The sequence below is a fragment of the Botryllus schlosseri genome, chromosome 11, assembly GCF_051294905.1.
Source record: "Botryllus schlosseri isolate E-star chromosome 11, Bs_hap1, whole genome shotgun sequence".
NCBI lineage: Eukaryota > Metazoa > Chordata > Ascidiacea > Stolidobranchia > Styelidae > Botryllus > Botryllus schlosseri.
Genome location: NC_137246.1, coordinates 16,428,208 through 16,450,859, shown reverse-complemented (window position 1 = coordinate 16,450,859; position 22,652 = coordinate 16,428,208). Strand labels below are relative to the sequence as shown.

The 22,652-nt window shown below is 40.5% G+C and overlaps 1 protein-coding gene and 1 long non-coding RNA gene across 2 annotated transcripts in view; one reads left to right on the top strand and one right to left on the bottom strand.

Annotated features, from left to right (window-relative positions):
• The window catches only part of LOC145449982 (uncharacterized), a 337,566-nt gene that overhangs the window by 238,543 nt on the left and 76,371 nt on the right, over positions 1-22,652 (bottom strand). The window lies entirely within an intron of this gene.
• Positions 3,285-13,133, top strand: LOC145449445 (organic cation transporter protein-like). Its single transcript, XM_080327803.1, has 12 exons — positions 3,285-3,654; positions 4,021-4,070; positions 5,382-5,471; positions 6,140-6,243; positions 6,303-6,457; positions 7,129-7,297; positions 7,528-7,669; positions 7,835-7,989; positions 9,137-9,351; positions 10,520-10,702; positions 11,077-11,203; positions 12,206-13,133. The coding sequence occupies exons 1-12, from the start codon at positions 3,444-3,446 to the stop codon at positions 12,300-12,302; spliced, it is 1,698 nt and encodes a 565-aa protein (XP_080183929.1). The 5' UTR covers positions 3,285-3,443; the 3' UTR covers positions 12,303-13,133.

Genomic DNA, 22,652 nt, shown 5'->3' with positions numbered 1-22,652 from the left:
CTACTGGAGTCCCAGTTAAAGATATTTTTGGTCTGTTTATGACAGTGGTCGGGAGGCTGTTTCGTCGAAGGAGGCATATTTACCCGATACATTTTATTGGCTAAAAAAAACAGTAAAAAACATGTTTTAAACAATAGGGCCATATGTTTTAAACATGTTTTGTTTCAAATTGATTTTTGATTTTAATGCAGCCCTAACTTGTATATGTCTTTCTATCGGTTTAGTTCGCACCCAAATCGCCTGTACTAGTGTTACGGAACGCAGTGCGCATTTCTTTCTTGTCACACCAAGCGCGAAATTTATCAATAATGGTATGTGCCATACTATCAATTTTGGATCCTCTCTCAGCCAACGTGATCAAATTTACCGGTGGAAGTGGTGTCTTGAGAAATTTATGGCACGTAATTATACATCAGCCATACCACACATACAATGCATGAGGTTATATCCGACTTAATCTCTGTTATTAACTATTTTGATGAAGCATGTTGCAATTATTCGTGACCTCCGGGAATGACTGCAGTGTGGGCACTCGAAAGATATTGGAATCGCCCACACGTACGATATGCGCTGAACTCTAATTTTCTGAGGGTATGCGGGATCGATGACGTCATAAAGAGGCGGCGTCATAATATGTCAGAATTGACACGTGAGCCGACAAGTGAGCGCTCAATAGTCGCTTGTGTACAGTGACAAAGTTACGATACTAGCAGTTACGATACTAGCAGGCGCGCACCCAGCCGGCATCCTGTTGAATTTATTAAATTTATTTCAAATTTACCAAGATAATAGCAGAAATTTATGGTTAATTACATGTGACAATGCCGATAATACATCGATCGGATCAGCTTCCTGCGCTAATGAACTCGGACGTACGTACATGCACCTTTCTACGTGCATGCATAATTTGGATTAAAATGTAGTACTCGATTTGTACCGCGGTACAAGTCTGGGTTGCCCGACATATGAGCATGCATATGAGCATGCACAATGGAAAACGACAGTTGAGCATGTGACACATTAGCATGCGTCACTTTAGCATGTGACTTTGTAATCCAAAAACTAACCCTAACCCGAAACATAGCCCTGAGATTATCTCCTATATATCCTAACGCCAGCCTTACCCTAACCCAACCATTACTACCCCTAACCCGTGACCTAAGCCACAAGCTCATGTGTAGCATGCCCGATTGTCGCATGCTTTAATGTCGCCTGCTCAGTGCTCACTGCTCATATGTCCACAGACCATAAGTCTGAGAGAGGTTCTGGTTTCGTGTGCCATGGGTGTACAGTGTACACTGTACATTGTACACTGTGCACTGACTGCACTGTACATTAACACCTGTATATCAGAGGTGGTGCACGGGTGGAAATACGCACTCTTTTCGATAAGAGTATATATATATATATATAGGCTTACAATATTTTGGAAATGTAAAAAGAGGACACTTTTTCAGAAATTTCAGACATGCAAAACTGGAGAAGAATTCTCAAAAACCGGTAAATTTTTCCCACTTCGTGATCGGTTGACTAAAAAAAAAGGTCATCACTTCCACTCAGAGCTCAAAATAACGAATAACGTTTTTCTCTCTACATTGCCAGGTGGTTGACTAAAAAAAAAAAAAAAAAAGGTCTTCTTTTCGCTCGGGGCTTAAATCACCACTTTTCCCTCCGTATTACCCGCCGGAGCTTCACTTCTGCGCTAATTTACGGCATATCACTCGCGATTTCCTCTAAATCTGACCTAAATTTTCAAAACAGACGACAAAATCTCAAAAAAGAGGACAAAAGGGCGTCCTCCGAGGACACTTTCAAAAAAGTCAAAAAAGAGGACAAATCCTCTTAAAAGAGGACGTATGGTAAGCCTATGATAACATGACACATATATACTCGACATCTCACTCTACCATAAGATTACTAGCGAGCCCGACTCTGCAGCTAGACTTGTACAAACTATTGGATTTTCAAAAAGCGCAACTAGAACTACTCAATTATATAAACTAGCAACTAGCACTAGAACTACCCAATTTTCAAAATCTGCAACTAGAACCATGGAAGAGCTGAAGTAAATTCACTCTTCCTAGCATCTTGCATCTCGCAAGATTTATTTTACCCGCGAGCCGCCCAGCTTATCAGCTAATGAAAACATCGGGCGAGATAGCGTAATGGTGATACGGCCTGCTTATTGATCAGTAGGCCGTGGATTCAATCCCCGGCCGGTTCAGACCAAAGACCCGAGAACTGGTATTCACGGACCGCGGCTATCCAGCTATGGGCTCAGCAAGTCAGCATTCACGGATAGCATGGAGAAGAAAATTGGTAGTGCAGAGACTGCAGACTAGACCAAGTTGTATCGTATATCGCCATCCTCGAGACATCTCAACGGTGCAGGCGAAAATCTGATCCTTCTCTTGAACCATTTTGTGAGTGGCAGCTATATATTTGTAGGCCAAGGGGGGAGTTTGATAATTGACTTCACCAATTCATTTCGACTCCTTCGTTTCGTCTCATTGTATTGCGTTTCGTAAAGTATACTTTGAATTCATAAAAATGATCATAAACATGATACTAACCATTGTAAATCCAGCAGTCAACACGCTGGTTGGCGACACAAGACGAGTAGAACTTGTGTTCATTCAACCTTGGCGAATTCGCCTGTACCCGCCCAATGTGATAAAATAATGAGTCATGCACGGTTTACAAAATTCAAACCACACATTCACGTCTCGCGTCTAGCTATATCGTTATTGGCCCGCATGATTTCTCGCCTTATGCCCCATAGAACGTAGAGATATCGCCCGAATCATTATGTTCATTATTTATTTATTTGCATATCGTCATTGAAATGATGAAAATATAAATAAACTCATACTGATACTGATTGAATCGAACTTGATGTATGTGTAATTGTGTATATAAGCCAGCATAGTTTACATCAACAATAGTTTAAACTGTCGCTTCCGAACTCCCATGTAAAACAATGTCATATCGGATCACCCAGGCAATCATTTAATCTTATTTACTTCGCCTAGGCTACGGTGGGTGTCTGATCTTAAAGGCTACTCGACACCTTCCTATCTTTTCATTGTATCGCAGTCTTGTGGTGTTTTGAAACGATGAAAATATTAATAAACCTGATTGATTGATTGATTGAATTTAATATATTTTGCATTGTTCTATTAGTGCGATATCGTAGTTTGTATTGAACGTCCGACGAAATATTTTGCTCTCTCGTTACCTTTCAACTTGAAATGTTCTCTCTCGTTTCGTGTGAATAACGCTGCCCATAAGTATTCTGCAGCCAAATTCTCATTTGAATAGAGTGTGGTCTGTTGTCGAGTGATTCGCCATTTTCAGACTACACCACAGCAGAGGCAAAGCGTCGATGTTGGACAGTTGGAGTGTATTCCTGTCCTTGGAACTGTATCTATACTCAAAAGCTGATGGGTCTGGAACGTGATCCACGCAGTCTGCGTTATGATAATCTCATGAGGGAAATAGGAGAATTCGGGAAATTTCAAAAGTTACTTTGCGTTCTGCTGACTTTGAGTGCGGCACCGAACGGCTACTTCGCCTTATGTATAGTATTTGTTGGGAGATCGCCGAAGTTCGCTTGTTTCGAACCTTCTGGAAATGAATATCGTGATCAATCTGGTAAGCATTCAACCCCTGTCCAAGTATGTTTAGATTATAGGCGCAGTGTCTAAAAGGGGGTTCGGACTACGTAGTACTTTACAACCCTTTTCTCGTAAATACGAAATCTCTTCATAACAAGGGTACTCTACTCAACTCCTATCCCGTGTCTCAAAAACAGAATTTCGTTACCATTTAATATTAATCCAGGTCATCGATGGATAACATATACGATATGATGAATTGCTGTCGAAAACGTAGAAGTACAAGTGTAGCTTATTATACTGCGATGACTCGACAAGCAAAACGATTGCTTAGAAGAATATAGCCTATCTACAGGATAATAGTATGTCGATCTGTTTGACTAGAGTGGTGTATATTTTTCAGTTTATATCGAAAGCCATACTCCAAATAACTCCACTCAGCATTCACCACAAGTAAGTATATGTAGATTAAGGACTGCGCTTATTAGTGGGAATTCTTACTTACAATCTGTCTGCTCTATGCGGGCGCTTGGAATCGATTTTCTGTCGGTGTCCCATCGGCCTGTAGCCGTCCCGTTGCATTGTAGTTATTGTCCCGCATATAGGAATATTATTGCCGTTATTGCCTCCATATTGACGTTAGCAGTGACTCAGCGAGTATGTACGTTTTAGACATTGCTTCTTGTCAGACTATAGGATTGGGCGGCATAGTTGATAATCATCAATTGCGACTATTAGCCGGTGTTTTAAGTATCAGCGATGACATCACGCTTCACCGCCGGCGATATCATGTTTCATGGTTCCTTTGTTATTTATGATTCGGTCATCGCATCCGATTTGGTAATGTGAAACTAAGACCACTGTTTGCATTTCACAGAATCAGTGCGTGCATAGGAATCTCTGCATTTTACTTGTCCTCTTTTCGAAACGTCGTAGTTTGAAGTTGTGAAATCGTTATATATTGACGTCAAGTTGGGTCGGTGACGCTGAAATATTTCCGTCACAAAAACAATTTCTCTTCTGGCTAAATACGATCCTTACAACAGGTATACTCATCATCACCATCATCATTCTAATATACATATTCGGCCAATCTATGGTCATTGGTCATCACAACCCACCCGACTTGTCCATAGACGACACGACTCCATATATAATGCAACTGCCTAGATCAGTGGTTCTCAAATTAGGGGCGCGTGAAAGCATCTGAAGGTGAGGCGCAAAGCTGCGGTCAACTGAAAATCTTTTTCGTGCTCCGCGCGATTTAACTCCAAAGTTCAATTCATAGTTCTTGCTCTGTGTATAGTTCTAATTGCGTATTTAAGAATTCGCCCATCATCACACATAACCTTCCATGCCATCAAACTATCCGTTGGGATCTCTCGCATTCTGGTTGCATTTTGTGGTATGACGACTAGCGGGCGCGAAATTGTTCACTATCATAAAAGGGGGCGTGTCTTAAAAGTTTTAGAATCACTGGTCTAGATTATATGTGACTTACCGTGTATGATGTTTTCAAAAATCCCGAATCACCATCATTTCAATATTTATAGCCGAACTATACGGAATCACGTTACTCTGACGCAGGAAATATCAGAATCTTTCAGAAAAGTCATCAATTTTAAAGTATTGCTTTGTAAAGCCTCGAAGTACGCTATGAAGTTCTTCAATGCCGAAGATCTTTATAATTTTTCAACGTTGCGACAATTGCGACGAACGTAGGCCTACCTGTACAACGAGGTGACAGTTTGATTGATTTTTCAGTCTGTTTTTAATGATACGTGCAACGACTTCGGCTGCCCGTACGGATACCTTTATGAGGTGGAAGAAGGACGCACAAGTATCGTTACGGAGGTAATTGCCTAACGTATTTCATTGAAGTTATCACTTGACAAAAATATTATATGCACAATTGCACATATTTATAGTGCTATTCCCGACATGTTTATGGAGTGGTAATCGACGAATGGCTACAAATGAAAGTCCGCTCTACTTGAGCGGCTCAGGTAGGCTATTCCTTCACCATAAGATTTCAGGGTTCAAATCCAACAGAGGCCTCTAGAATTTTTGCTACTCTCCGCGCCACATCAGCAGTGCATAAACCCTAACCACGCGCGGTAGGACGTATACTGGGAGTCGGCAGCGAGTTCTTAGCAGCACCGTGAAAACCGAAGAAAAATCCCATAAGTCGTTATTAATCGTAATCAGCATACTCGTAGCTAATTCATGTTTAATGGCGTCATTATAATATTATTAATAATATTAATAATAATAAATTAATTACAATTCCTTTACGATGCACAATTTCCCCATCAATACCAACTTTCAGAGAAGACCTAATGCAAAATGATGCTATCTTGGTCTCGGGGCATACCTACAACACTGGCATAGTGTAAGTCCTGGGGCCTAGGGAATAATATGCCTACTGCGCAGCTCCCGAGAGTACAAAACGGAACCATTGATAAAAGTTCTGTTCGAGTAACGAGTGATGAAATATTTATTCTACCGTTCGTGTTTTACAGTGGAATTTGGTATGCGAGAGAAAATGGATAAATCCACTTATAACGTCACTATATATGGGCGGAGTACTCATTGGTTCATTGTTGACTGGAGCATTTTCTGACAAGTCAGTAATTTTCAAGTTTGCATAAGAAATATGCTAATGTTGCGTTATAAATATTCCAGATTCGGCCGCTATCCCACGTTCATGACCGGAACAGTACTTATGTTCATATCTTTTGGGTTATGCGGAACAGCCCCGTCTCCTACTGTATTTGCCATTTTCTTTTCAGTGGCCGGACTTGTCACAATGGTGAACTACATCACCGCTTTCATTATGGGTACGAAATAAATGAATTGTAATTTCGAATTTCGTTTTATGGAGATGATAAATGAACAATGAACTTGAACATGGATTTGGATTTGAAAAAGACGGAATCGCTGATCTCGCTCGTATTTGGAAGTGCGACATTTGATAAACTGAATGATTGTTTAACTGTTAGTTTTCGACCTGGGAATTAATGCGAATGTGACTTTTTAATGAGTTTTGGACATTGCTAATGGGTGTATAGTTGGATTTTCAATTTGCACAATAGGAATTTCGGATTCACTGCCGCATAGATTAACTAGGCTACTAGTTATCTATAGTTACGAATTACGATGATAATCGTGACTAGCAGCAATAAAGTGTTAACCGAGAAGTATATACAACTTTAACCAATTTACCCCCTTTTCAATATGTATATTATATATATAGTCAGACTAGTGAAGCGACTCTTTTGCTTGTATAGCTTTGTGAATGCTGTTGCAGATAGTTATGCAAAATATCTAAATGTCACCATGTAACAAATTAACTATAGATGCTCCACGATGGCATGGTGGTATTAAAACGCTCAATAAAGTAGTCGCGACTGGGATGATTTAATCTTGTTTCCGTGAACGATGACTCAATTTATAGATGTTGTATGTGTAGTTTTTATCATGATCAATCAAATATTCTCTGTTCATAAAGCGGCCGAGATGATCAATACCAAAGATCGAGCTATGACTGGCACTCTGGTTGTTGGCGGATTCGCAATGGGATACATGCTTCTACCCTTGTTCGCATATTTAGTTGGTGATTGGAGACATCTTTGCTTTGTTCTGGCGTCTACTGGAATTTGTTTTATCCCATATTTTTGGTGAGGACACTGTTTTTTTTTTGAAATATCATGTTACTCAATAGACTGGCCTTGCTCAATGCTCATGCACCCTTATGATAATATTACATATCCTGCATATCTATATTGAATTTTACGCTTGTTATTGTCAATTTGTCATATATTTATATTTATATTGTCGGATCCGGCAAGCTATACCGCACTCAGTCTCCTTAAACGTAGGCTATTATGGTTAGGATGTATTTTTTTAGGTTAATGACGGAATCTCCACGGTGGTTGTACACCAAGAACAAAACCGATGAATTCAACAAATTATTCCATAAGATTGCCAAAACCAATGGTGTAACGAAGGCGAGAACGGAGCAGCTTTTGAAAGCATTTCACCAAGAGTCGGTCAGTTGGAAACACGTAATGAGTGGCTATAGGGAAGCCGGCGCGGTGTAGCGTATTTGCGAGACCTGGTGAAGTCCGTAGGCTTAACAACACATAACATAACACTTGTCTTGTTACGATTCCGGTCAAAACTTGCGATGGACAACAATGTTTTGACCCCTGTAGGATCATATTCCGGAGAACAAATCAATGATCGCTGATGATGCAAGCACGATAGTAGCTGACGCGGCGACAAGATTTCACGACCGTCGTTATTCTTTTCTCGATCTATTCCTAATCAAATCTGTTCTGCCTCGAACGCTATGCATGTGGTGTGTCTGGTAAGCGAAGTGTTTGTAATACATTAATGTATTGATACTATATGAATCAGAATTCTTCTCTGAACCTTAGTACGTTCTATTTTGCACAGTCCAAAGTTTCAGAAATATAGTATGAATTATATTTTACGTATCCAAGTTAGTTAGTATTCTAGTTAGGGTTGCATTTAAAACAAACGGTGTTTTAAACAACGGTGTTTTAAACAAATGCCTTTTTGAAAAAAACAAAATTGTGCTTTTTTTCAAACGCTGTCTAATTATGCCATAATTGTGTGAATACGTCCGAAAAAGCATGTAGTGTAGTATAAGCGTGCGGACGACTTGCACTCAAAATATTCGACGTATACGATGTGGGGTGGCTGGAGCCCTCGAAATCGTCGTCGATTCAACAGTTTTTGCTCGTAGATATAGATCAGTGGTAATAAATGGGTGTTCTGATTATGATGACCGCCAACTGTAAAAATGCTGCCTAACGATGTAGTCTTGCATGAAGATATTTTTGCTCTGTTTATGACAGTGATCGGAAGCCCTTTTTGTCGAAGGAGCCATATTTAGCCAACATTTTCAATTGTCATTGTCAATCCACTGTGACGTCACAGTTAAATATTCGTGACGTCATGAATGAAAAAACAAAAAAACAAAAAAAATACGTTTTAAACAAGGGCCTTGATCTAAACATGTTTGTTGTAAATTGATTTTTGTTTTAAATGCAACCCTAATTCTAGTTAATGATTAGTTATATTTCAACAAACAATTGGAAAGAAACCTGTCGTAGATACACCAATATCGGCTATTTTGAATACATATCTTGCAGGGCTTTTAGGCCCATATATTATTTATATCGTAGTTGAAATATACTGACACGTGTGTAGCTAACAATTTACGGTACTATTTGCCTATGTTATGCAGGATTGTACATTTAACATATTGTACATGCACAATGCACATTGCACATATTCCATTACTTGTTCTTATTAGGCGTGAGTTAGGCCTACGATAAGAATTCCAAGGGGTGATAAAGGTCTTGTATTTCTTTCGCAAGTCGCGATGTCGTTGAGGTGTCAAAACTATACTCCACTCCGTGACTATTACGCAGGAAGTTTAAATACTGTTTCAAATCTGTGGCCGTGCTTCAACCATCCCTTTTCAGGTTCGTGTGTTCCGTTATCTATTACGGTGTGGCATTTAACACATCAAACATGGGACGAAACCCTTACATCAACTGCTTTATAGCGGCGGCCGTGGAGATACCTGCCTACGCTGCGGTTGTATTGCTTCTGAAACGGCACGGTCGAAAGCCAATTCTCATCTCAACGTTACTTGGGTCAGGCTTGACTTGCGCAGCGGTGCCGTTTCTCGAGACGAGTAGGCCTATACATTACATTATAATTATTTTTACGTTGCAAATGCGCCTGAGCGTAGGACAGTTGAAGTATGATGAAAATAATCGACTGAAATACTGAACGCAGAGGGGAATAAAAGTTTCATAAAATAATACATAATACTATACATGGCGCTCAAGGCTCACTTGGAATTTTCAGGATGTAAAATTGTGATTTCACTTGACTTCGTTCCGAAGTACAAAACACAGCCACCAAAATATTTTTGTGACGATCCGCAAAGCCCGCTTGTACAGAATAGCGAGTGATTTGAATCGATATCTTTCGAAATTTCTGAAGATTAGCCAAGTCATTGTTGAACTGGTTTCCCTTCATAATAGATCTCTCGCTAAGCCATATTTGGATAGTAGCCTACAGCTATCAGAAATAGGACGTGTTGACAGAAAGTTTTGAAATGATTGTTTACATTCTTAACAGTGGAAATTTCCGCATTATTCTGTTCAGCGGAATAATTACTCAGTAGTCTGGTGCAACAATTTGAATTCGAACACATATTTCAATGTTTTTTTTTTGTTACGAAAATAGAGTATCTTATATGCGTTACTCGATAACGACAATGATGAATATATGTCATAGCCACATTAATTTACTCCTATAGGCCAATACTATAGTCAGCCCTCAAGATTACCGGACCGCAATATGACGTATATCGACCTCGCCTACCGTCACTTGCAGCATTCATTTTCGTCGCTTCCATTTATGTTATCATTTCTTAAATCCAGTGTGCATGCTTCATTTACATGCTGATGGCCAAGGTGGTTGCCTGATTAAAAGACTACTCCAAGGCGTTTCCGCACCCTCATATCTTTTCATTATATCGCAATCTTGTGGTGGATTTCATAAATAATAGTTTAATAAAACGATGATGATGAGGCCACTTTAGCAATTTGTAATGGCTAAACCACAGTTAAATACAGAAAACAGTTGAATTCTTTGGATGAATCAAATCTTCTTGTAATAGGTCTACTCATATGTAACCCATTGATCCCAAACATACACAAAATCAAGCCAGTAAACGTGCAGCCGAAATATGGTCTCCGGGAAATTTTGTATCGGCAGATTAGTCACCGATGCCCGACATAATACCTGGCCTTCGTATTGAACTTGAGGTCAGCGTGTTTACTAATTTACAGGAAGCACAACAGCTGCTGTTGTGGCTGCCATGATCGGAAAGTTTGCGGTGTCAGCGGCATTTAACGTGGCGTTTATCGTATGTTCGGAGCTATTTCCCACGCTCATGCGAAGCATGGGAGTTGGTTCGAGCTCTATGGCCGCCAGAGTGGGAGGAATGGTAGCTCCATATCTGCTGTACATGGGTATGTATTTGTAAATCAATTGTAAATCTATTCATAATCATTTAACAACACGTAACACGTAGGCTAACAGTATAGTATGGTATTATAAGGCATGAGGATCTCAATATTTTTAGAGCGCTCCCGTAACCTGAGGTTTATTAATATCTCGCGACCTAACCTCAAATATCGAATAACGAAATGCATTTCGAATGTTTGTGGCCTATAATATAACACATCTTATAGGCTTAAGCAGTCGCTCTGGTGCGTTGCGACCCATAATTATATCCTTAGCGACCTATAGTTTGAGAACCACTGGTATTCCCAACGCATGGCTTTTGTATTGATTCATTGCCAACAACATGTAACCGCTCTAATCGTGCATTTTTCGAACACAGGTGACTCATACCCATCAATCCCATATTTGATGATGGGATCACTTGGGGTTGCTGCATCATTACTATGTGTTGGCTTGCCGGAAACCAAGTCGAGAGCAATTCCAGAGACTGTCGGTGATTTAGAGCCGTGAGTAATAATCGCTGATAGGGCTAGGTATGAAGTTGAGATTGGTTCGAATTCCTCTCGGTGGTCGATAATTTAGGTACCACCACAATGACGCTGTAGCACACATACATATCGCGATTATCTTTCCATAACAGCGCCAAAGAAAACTATAACGATTAGTACACTTTGTCAATAAGCCATTCAAAATAATGCATACAGTGTGTATCGGTTTGTGTTTCCGTTAACATCTGAGGGCAAGGTATGTGAAATTGTCATTGTCACCCTAGCCGTAGTAGGTACCACCGTAGTAAGTACAAAAACGAATTTTATATGCACAATGCACATTGTACATTATATATATATATCGACTTTTCAATTAGATAAAATAAAAAAGGGCAAAAGAAAACAGGAGACAAAAGAACATCGAGAAAATCAGTTTTGGGCTCGTGTTAAGCGTCTCCAACGTAGGCGGTCGTGGGCGTCTTCAAGCGACAGCCCGCGTTGCGCTAGATCAGTCTCCATTGTCGAACGCCATGTTCTCCGATTCCAGCCACCTCTGCGCCATGGCTCCGTGGGAATGTGATTGATGATGGCGGCGGCTGGTTGCTCGTCTTGATGCCGCACTAGATAGCCGATTAGGCGGAAGCGTCGTTCAGCTGCCAGTAGACGGCATTGTACATTAGTGATCCCCAAGCTGAATGCCGCGATTCTTTTTGGAATTTAGAGTTTTTCTAGTGTGTGCCACTTGAAAACCACTTGGAATCACTGTTGTACAACGTACAGTCTCGGAAATAATATTTCCCATGGAAAAATTGTCGGACTAGAATTACTCAAGAATAAAATATATAAAATAGGCCATGAACCAACTTTTCTCAACTGGTATCTGTTTTCTTCCCAGCATTTTCAAATTGTTCATCATGCTTTGCAGCATGTAAGCCTACGAAGATTTCTTTTATATGGCATGAAAGTAAAGTGGAAAACAACAGAGTTCAATACGTATTAATCTGATCCATTCTTTTTCAGCATGACTTGTATTTGTTGTCAAATTACGAAGATGAAAAAATCGCCATCGCTGCCGGAACACATCGATGTTGAGCATGAGCATGCGCTTTTAGATTGAACTGCGGGCTAATTGCACTACGAAAGTCTATTCGAATGGCCGAGGAAACCAGAACGGTCTCCTGCACAAATAGTTGTTGTTGTGTTATTGTTATATTCAATGTGTTTGCCATTTTATACCAGGTCGATAATCTTCATATAATTCCAGAGCTGCCACCTTACAGCGCGGCCCACTATTGCTCTGGCCTAGGCATTTTGCAAGACATCGCTTATGCGGATTTGGATTTTATTTTTCAGGGAAATATTTACATTCGCGAATACACACTTATGAGCTTAGCCTCTCAAACGATGTACAATTAGCCCAAACTCATCGCAATAGTATCACAGACGTGTGGACGTGGCCATCTATACATATACAAACATTACGTTATTGTTTAGTGTTTCGTAGACTCACAAACAGATCCATGAGATTATTATCATATATTAAAATTGTGTACAATATATTTTATACATTATATTGCACGAAGTGCAGTCAATGTGGTTACCATTGAATTGAATTTCAATCATGTGACAGAAAAGATTATGTTATTTGACGCCCTAGTTGTGTCAAATTATAGATAACTAATACCTTATAGTTATCTATAGTAAAATTCCGCTATCCGATATCGTTTTGTGTACCCAGACATTCATTCAATTGGAGCGTCCGCGGTTACTATACGCTTCTTATATTGCATTTGAGTATCGTTCAAGCCATCCAAGTCTAAGTAATTATGCAATTCATGTATTTCCAAACCGCATGCGCGTTTCGAAATCGTTTCAACTCTGATCCGTACTGTCTTATGCTTTGTCCGCATGAAATCCGCACAACAATCTAAAATTTGTTTCCTGGAAATCTTGCGATTACTTGGTATTGTTAGGGAGTGAGATCTGACGATACTAATTTGCTTCCTAAGTGAAGTTAAAATTGTTTTTACCAGAGGTGATAAGTAACGAAGTAGGGTACTTATACTTTTTAATAGCGTACTCAAGTAGGTTTTGTCTACTTGAACTATACTTAATCAAGTAGTCCTGCTTTAAAACTACTTATACTAAGCAATTGTTGTAGCTAAACTCGTCACATTCTACTTCCTCGAAACCCTTATTTACTGCTCAGTGTTTAGGCATTTCATTTGAAGCAGTTTAGGCATGTATCAAAAATCGCGACTTCCACTGGCAATTGAATAGATTCAGCAGGTATTACTTCTACTTGATTATCAACAACGATTGCTTTGATATAACTGGTTTCTAATAGTTTCAACCATAGAGAGGGTGCCACATGAAATATATCGATAAAATCAACTTTAAATCAATAACCTCAGTATAAGAAACACATGGAGATTGGAGCCACGCTACTGATGAGTCGGTCTGGCAATCAGTTCTAGAAATCATTGCTGGCAATAAACTTGATACAATTCAACAACGCAGCAGCAGCTGAATGACAAAAATGTTGCCATTGTTTACGTTTTGGAGATGGGTCAGGAACAGAATTTGATATGTTTTGGGCGTAGCCCGATGGGATCTCAGAAATAATTCTTCAGCATCATTATTTTTCAATGCAATTTCTGAAAATGTCAGAATTCTTTGTTACAACTGCATTTTCGGACGAATATTCGGGATAAATGCATTTTGATATGAACTAATACCAGCGGTAGTTAGTGTTCCTTGGTGCTACCGCTGTCAGTAGTCGTTTCTGATTTTATATTCTATTCTACTTTTCTTTGTCAACTTTAAAATTCTATATCGAATTATGGATTTAAATCAGTGATTCTTAAACTTTGGTAACTTCGCGGAATCCCAAATTTTCGCCGAGTGATAAAAGCAAACATTTACCGTTATACGCAATCTAACGTATGTATAGATTGGTGTTCAAAATGAGCTCTTCGCCAACACTGTTAGAATAACAAAACCGTTAAAATATAGTTTTCGCAAAAAAAAAACGAAAACATATGGATATCTATTTGGAGGTACAGAACTTCAATATATACTTTTCAATTGAATGCAAAGAAATGTGGCTTCTGCTGTTCCCTTTCAGATACCATATGCAGCACCAGGTCAGAAATGCGAGGCTTCAGCTTGGAAGCTGCCACGTTATATTGTATACGTACAATAAGGGCAGTAGTGCGTGCACAATGATGTTAGGGTTGGAGGTACAATCCTTAAGGTCTGTGTTATAGGGTCATTAGGGCTTAGCATTGGGGTTTAGTGAAGGGTTGTACTGACTCGAGTCACGATTTGTTGATGACTCGATTCGAGTCGTTGAGCATGACTCGAACCAAGTCATATGACGCGAGACTCAGGCGGCCAAGCCTTTGTGGAAACGGTGCCCTGTGCTCACACAATTCTTAATTTTTTTATTGAATTACTTTGACTTGGAGAATCATTGCTGCTCATCTGTTATATTAGGCAAAACGTACCGAGACTCCAGTAGGGCGGCCAAGATCGACATTTCATTGTAATTTCGAAAAATATAAAAGTAACCAGACTATATTGGGATTTCGTCTATTGGTTCTGGTTTGAAAATGCGACCAGAAACTGCTGAAAGTGAGGAAAATTAGTATATTATAAATGCGAACCATTAGATATCACCAACTAGAGTTATAAAAAAGGGGTTTAACAAGACTTTAACAGGAAACTGAGCAGTCAACACAATGGCTTGGACGCAGACTCGACCCTCTGCTATAGCTGACTTGGACTTGGACGTGACTCGGTGGTGAATTGAAAATGACTCCTCCTCGCCACCTCATCCGCGTAAGTGGTGTCTTACAAAAAGTCTATAAGTCGGCCGTGCTATAAGTCGGCAGTTACGGAATAAAAATGAAGTCTGGTGTAAATGACTATAGTAGTCGAGAAACACCATGAATACCTCAAAAAACAAACAAACAAACTAATTTGTAATCACTAATACGGAAACAGACGAAGCGAAACCATCTCTTTTTGTAGAAAATGCATTGAAATGCAACAAAAAAAAACTAGAGTCCGACCGCGCAGTGAGTTGGTGAGTTTGCGTAGACTCGTGAAAAATTAGAGGGGACATTGGTCATAAGGGTCATGGTATTTAGCAGACGTAAATGCGACTCAGGCCCAAATTAGATCAAACATGGGGTGATTACTTCATGAATGTAATCGACTGCGATTACAATTACGATTACTGCAAAAGTAGTCGATTGCGATTGCGATTACTTGGGAAAAGTAATCACGATTAGCCTACATTTATTTTGCTTCTTAAAGTTTATCTTTTATTTTAAGACATATGAAAGACGATACAACGATTGCGATGAAAATGCCTCATGAGAGACCAATTTTTTAAATTCGACGTCATTGGGTTGTTACGTCACGGTATAGGTATACCCATGAACCAACTTTATAGCTGACGATTTCTCGCACCCATTGATTTTCATTCCAGCCAGAGTCGGACCCCAAACACTCCTATTGGGTGGAAGCGAGTTTGAAGGTGGTCAAAAATTACTTCGTAAATCGACATAAATTATAGAGTACTTTTGATTGATTTAATAAACTTGGAATTTTCTTCGCGCGTCGCGATTTAATGTCCGTAGATCGCCTGATTTGAATATGCATACCTCTCCCCTCAATGAAGATATGTATAATTTATAAAAACAGGCATTTCACTGCCAGCCAATATCGCGGCAGCACACATCAAGCCGTTTCGGCCAACATGCGACTCCCCGACGTGTGCTAGCAAAAAGGATTTTGGCCAAGTCTTTCAATGCACGTGTGCCACTGTGCATTATCCATTAGGGATGGTGTGAACGTGAGGTTTACGTTCGCGTTCTGTGTGTGAACGTCGGAAATTTAGAGGTTCACGTTCACAAACGAACCTTGGTAGGTTCTGCACTGTGAACCTTTTTCATATATTACAATTTCCACTTCATTATAACATCTTCGGTTGAAATTTATTGCATTTAAACTGCAGAGACTCTATGCATGGTGCTGGCAGCATAGAAAAATCAAGACTAAACGTGCATGCACCTTGACAATCTCAAAAATTTTACTTGCTTTGTTACAAAAGTTTGCTCGCAATACCCAGCTTCCCGCCTGTGAATATCTAGTGACTCTCTGCTGTGAGCGTGATCCGCAATCACACAACATCAAGAGCGAAAATCCTGTTCAGAGAAGAATTCATACAAGTGGACCTGGAATCGCAATACCGAAGAATTTTCTCAGCCAATGGGGAAGCTTACCAAACGTATCCCAGCGAAGAAACAACAAGAAGAGCTCCCTCTGTCCTATATTCCGATTAAGGACCGGACATTGCAAACTTAATTATCACTTGCGCAAATTGCATTGTCACCCAACTGGATTATGCGAAGATTGCCAAGTACCAGAGATGAGCATGGATTAGGATTAGGTTTTGAAAAAACAGGATTTGTGAAATTTTGACGGATTTGGATTGGATTTGGATTAGACATTTTTTTCGGAACGGATTAGGATTTGGATTGGATTTACCTATTTTCTGGGAGATTGAAATGTCGTGTGGCGAATGGCGACAAACTTTCTTCAGATCAGTTATTAATGTACTTATGGTTACTAAGTTATCTTGAATCAAGTGAATCGTTGGTTGTGAAAGAAAATTTTCGAATCCCTCCATTGCATAAATTAGTATTTTTTCTGAATTTTCAGTTGGAATCGGATTAGGATTGGACATGGACTTGAATATGAAAAAGTTATGGATTAGGATGTGGATTTGGATTTGAAGGTTCGGATTTGGATTGGATTAGGACATAGAAATTTCAAATCCGCTCATCTCTACCAAGTACCCGAGACGGTAGCACCATAGTGTCCTATATGGTGTCGACACAAGAAAATCGCACGGTTCAATGAAATTGTATCACGTCACAGTTTCCATTTGGCTACAGGCAATTTGACGGCGATTTTTGACCGGCTTGCCGAGCATTAAATTTGATGAATCGGATATCAATCGAAAGCTGACTCTGCACTAATTATGAAAATATAAATTTTATTCCGCTCGCGGCCCTGGAACCCCCACAATCAGCCCCCAATTATTCATTGTCGAGTAGATTGGCAGTGTGACGCAACAATGCTGTCTGGCGAAACGAGATACTAGCTCAAGAGCAAGGATGCGGCCGAGCGGCGAGAGTGGGATCAGCTGACGTCGCGGCAATAGCGATGTGCAAACGCGCCACAGAGAAACGCTGCGCTGTTGATACTTTTTCTATGCGTTTCGGTACAAGCGAGCACACACCAGCCTTTTCTTGACTTGTAAGGGTAGAACTGGGTCCACAGAATGTATTTGCTCCCTACCAATTTTCGCGCAATATCCTTCAGCTGATAAAGATATGTAGGCTACGTCTAAGTAGTCTACATTGGATATGTCAGATTATTATGATATCGATTGCCTTAGCCCGCTTGTTGCGTAGGGCTCCAGAGACACGTCACGCTGTTGATGGCGGGTGTCGATACTTTCTATAGTCGCTTTTATGGTTAAGTGTGAGCAAGGAGCATTGAGCATGAGCATACATTACAAGCTTTTATTTGATCCGTATGGGTAGGACTTGGTCCGCGAATGCAGCAGGTAAAATGTTGATTGTTGAATAAAGTTCAACAACAGGAGTGTCGAATTAAACTGGTATTGCTGTCCGGATTCAATCCGTTACTAGAAAGCTTGCGGGCCATACCTGCCAAATGATTCCAAAATGTTACCACCAAATTCATACCTTTGTTTTTCACTGGAATATATCTGATATCACTATAAACGTAGACGTTGGAATTTGGTTTAGCATTTTTCAATCACCAAATAGTTTTTTTGAATGCCGGGGACCTTTTGCGTCAAAAGTAATACGTACAGTGGTATCACAGATATTTGAATTATATTCATTCTGTAGCCTGTATATATATTCCTAATGTAACTTACGTAAAACGGATTTGCCGTATTTTTTTCGCATCTGTGAATAACTGATTGTCCATTCGGCCCAACAGAGTTTGCACTTTTTCGCCTGCTCGGAATTTGGCAAGGTCACCGACGTGGTGCTTATGGGGACTAGAGTGAAAACTCAACACTGTAGTTGTATTACTACAATATGATATATTTACATTATCTAAATTTGCTGTCTTGAGTGAATCTTATTACTTGAAAGTATATTCTTCTTACTAGAAATATCTCTAACAGCTGAAGGATTGCGCGAAAATCGGTAGGGACCAAATACATTCTGTGGACCCAGTTCTACCATTACAAGTCAAGGAAAGGCTGGTGTGTGCTCGCTTTTAGTGAAGCGCATAGAAAAAGTATCAACAGCGCCACGCATCTCTGGAGCCCTACGCAACAAGCGGGCTAAGGCAATCGATATCATAATAATCTGACATATCCAATGTAGACTACTTAGACCTAGCCTACATATCTTTATCAGCTGAAGGATATTGCGCGAAAATTGGTAGGGCCCTAATACATTCTGTGGACCCAGTTCTACCCTTACAAGTCAAGGAAAGGCTGGTGTGTGCTCGCTTGTACCGAAGCGCATAGAAAAAGTATCAACAGCGCAGCGTTTCTCTGTGGCGCGTTTTCACATTGCTATTGCCGCGACGTCAGCTGATCCCACTCTCGCCGCTCGGCCGCATCCTTGCTCTTGAACTAGTCTCTCGTTTCGCCAGACATCATTGTTGCGTCACACTGCCAATCTACTCGACAATGAATAATTGGGGGCAGATTGTGGGGGTTCTAGGGCCATGAGTGGAATAAAATTTATATTTTCGCAAGCAGTACAGCGTCAGCTTTCGATTGATACCGATTCATCAAATTTGATGCTCGGCAAGTTGGTCAAAAATCACCGTCAAATTGCCTGTAGCCAAATGGAAACTGTGACGTGATACAATTTCATTGAACCGTGCGATTTGCTTGTGTCGACACCATATAGGACACTATGATAAAAGGATGGAAACCAGTGGATGTGGGGTGTTTATAAAGCTCCGTGGTGCGCACCGGCATAAGGCTGATGAACAATCTTATAGGTAGAACATGAACAATTGAACATGACTAAACGATGTGCAATTACGCTCCCTGTATTTTCGAACTCATCATCCTCCACCAGCACTACCGCTAACTCTGATCGTGAGGGCGGAGAGTAGTAGGCTTATCTATATAGTAATATATGGAACGACCAATATTATTGACAGAATTTATTCACATAATTTAACGACCAGATGCATATAGAAACCAGATTCATATAGCAAGCACCCCCCGCCCAGAATTTGCATCGATTACCCCATAGTGTGGGCTCAGATCATTGTTTATTTGGGCGGAAGGGGGCTGAAAACATGTGCTTTCGGGCCCGGTTACACAACACACAGCCACATACTCTTGAACCGGACCGTGACCACCTCTGGTCTATGAGCAAAGCTTTGCTAGTGTGACGTCATAACTCATTTTATTTCCACTAGTGGGCGCTAAAGAGTGTCCGGAATTTGGGTTGCTGAAATATGGTAACCCTATACTAATATAACCACACTGTTCGCTGATGATACTCACCTCCTCTCTTCCGCATCTTCGACGGCAGAGCTGGATGCCCTGACTGGTGACCAAATGCCCAAAGTCCATGAGTGGACGGCCCAGAACAACCTTTGCATAAACGCCTCGAAATCGCAATTGCTGACAGTAGGCTTACCATACGTCCTCTTTTAAGAGGATTTGTCCTCTTTTTTGACTTTTTTGAAAGTGTCCTCGGAGGACGCCCTTTTGTCCTCTTTTTTGAGATTTTGTCCTCTTTTTTGAAAATTTAGGTCAGATTTAGAGGAAATTGCGAGTGATATGCCGCAAATTAGCGCAGAAGTGAAGCTCCGGTGGGTATTTCGGAGAGAAAAGTGGTGATTTCAGCTCTGAGCGAAAAGAAGACCTTTTTTTTTTTGAGCTCTGAGTGGAAGTGATGACCTTTTTTTTTTTAGTCAACCGATCATGAAGCGGGTGAAATTTACCTGTTTTTGAGAATTCTTCTCCAGTTATGCTTGACTGAAATTTCTGAAAAAGTGTCCTCTTTTTTCATTTCCGAAATATGGTAAGCCTAGCTGACAGTCAATTCAAAAAATAACCTAACCGTTAATATCGCTGGTCAGCCCGTTTCCAACACAGATAATGCCAAATGTCTCGGAGTTTTACTGGACTCGAACATGTCCTGGAAGAGTCATATTCAGTCCCTAGAAACTAAATTATCACCGAAGTGCGGCCTGTTCTACAGCCTTGGGCGCTTCATGCCAGCATGGGTTCTCCTGATACTCTTTAAATCCTTAATCCAATCGAAGTTACATTATGGCATCCTCTGTTGGGGGGCTGCCAGTAAAACTGCACTCAAGCCACTGCAGAAACTACAGCATAAAGTGCTCCGAATCATAGCTAGGGCCCCAAAGGGGCCTGGCTGCCCATCCAATAAGTCGCTGCTGAAGAGATTCGGCGTCCTAAACATAGAAGATATGCGGAAACTAGAAATCGCCAAGTTTATGTACGAGTTTCACTGCGGTCGTTGCCCCGAATATTTCAATGACTTCTTTACCTCTGAATCAAAAGCGCACAAGTACAACACACGCGCGTCCACGTCGTCCAAATATCATATGATCGACCGAAAAGATCATCGCTCCATCAAATATGCCGGACCTGATGTGTGGAACAGTATCCCGCCGGCCATCCGACAGTCGACGAGCATGTCCACATTCAAGTCGAAATACAAGCAATTACTACTAAATAAATACAGTCCATCCTCAAGATTACCGGACCACGACTGACCTATCGATCTCGCTTCCCATGACATATGCCGCCCTATTTCTTGTCGCTTTCATTTTCTATACTGTATTCTTTACTTTCATTCAGTGTGCATGCCTCCTCTTTACTACGCCTAGGCCAAGGTGGGTGTCCGATTCCATTGACAAATCCAAGTCGCTTCGACATCTTCCTGTCTATTCATTGTATCGCATTTTTGTGGTGTATTGAACTGATAAAATTGCTAATAAACCAATGATGAACTGACTGATTGATTGATTCTATTTCAGTGTTGCGCGCTTGCAGATATCACAACAAATCCATCAAGATCACGGAATTGCATAATTCTTCACCATCAAATATTTTCAGAGCCTACTGAGTCCAGGTTTACTCACAATTCGAAACGGAAGTCTGCGTGTATAGACAGTTATTTGATGTCGACACGCGCGTATAGGAATATACCTAACTTTTAACCTCGTATTTCAAAGTCTTGCGCGACTTTAAATACAACAATTAAGCCATCACAGAGTCGGCATTGGATGGTTCTTCGAAATAAAATGAATTTCAGAGTCTACTGAGTCCAGATTTACTCACAATTCGAGGCGAAAGCCTGCGCGGGTATAGACACTTATTTGATGCCGGCACGAGTCTATAGGAATATACTCAACTTTCAACCGCCTATTTAAAAGTCTTGCGCGACTTTAAATACAACGATTAAGCCATCACAGAGTCGGCATTGGATAGTTCTTCGAAATAAAATGAATTTCAGAGTCTACTGAGTCCAGGTTTACTCACAATTCGAGGCGAAGCCATCACCAGGGCCATTTAAAGTCATTAAGCCAAGTCACGACGATGATTATTTTTCCGGGATAATCCCCGTCGATAAAAAGCAAGAGATACAGTCTCCATTTTATAGTTGATATCGCAATCTGGAGAAATAGTGGATGTCAACTACAGCAATCGATTCCGATCCGGAAAGTCAACATGACGACAACGTCTATTACTCTACGTCATTTTACATCAAATTCGTCGAAGTAATCGCTAGTCGATTAGGGGCAACTTCGCGACTTATGCTCGGAGACCTATCAAGGCACAGTCACACTGAAATTCTTCCAAACCAATATATGAAATTTGCAAACATGCAGGTGGAAACAGCTGAAGAAATATCTGGGACGCTCAGTCTGCGATGGTATAAGAACACAAGGTTCAATTGAGCATTTTTTCTTGCAGCTGAAGCGAAATTTTCTAAACAACAAGCGTGCATCAAATATACCGAAGTTTGTATGGGAATACGAAGATGCAACGAGAGTGACTGGCAAATTGTTCGCTGATGATTTGGTGAAAGGTAAGTACGGCTCGCGGCCCGCGTCGAAACGGAAATTTCAATTATATCATCAAGGAGAGCAGCCAGCAAATAAAAAGCCAAAATTTTTGGAGTCAAAATTCAAGAAACGAACCACAAGAGAGGGATTACGGAACTCTCATGGCCGCCGAAAAAATCAAGAATCGTTACCCAAAATTATTGACGCCAGAGAAAACATTTGCAGAAAAATTATGGAAATCGATAGAAGAACACGCTTTGTGGACTGTCGGTCTGAAATTGACAGACACTGCGATCAGTTCGAAATTCCACGCCGATGTTACGTATGCAGATAT

What these genes read in the sequence shown, in the direction of transcription:
- LOC145449445 (XM_080327803.1), top strand. Translation starts at nt 3,444, where the DNA reads ATGGGTCTGGAACGTGATCCACGCAGTCTGCGTTATGATAATCTCATG. An exon ending in AAGCATTTCACCAAGAGTCG is followed by an intron (nt 7,670 to 7,834) that starts GTCAGTTGGAAA and finishes TGACCCCTGTAG; the next exon opens with GATCATATTCCGGAGAACAA. An exon ending in CTATGCATGTGGTGTGTCTG is followed by an intron (nt 7,990 to 9,136) that starts GTAAGCGAAGTG and finishes ATCCCTTTTCAG; the next exon opens with GTTCGTGTGTTCCGTTATCT.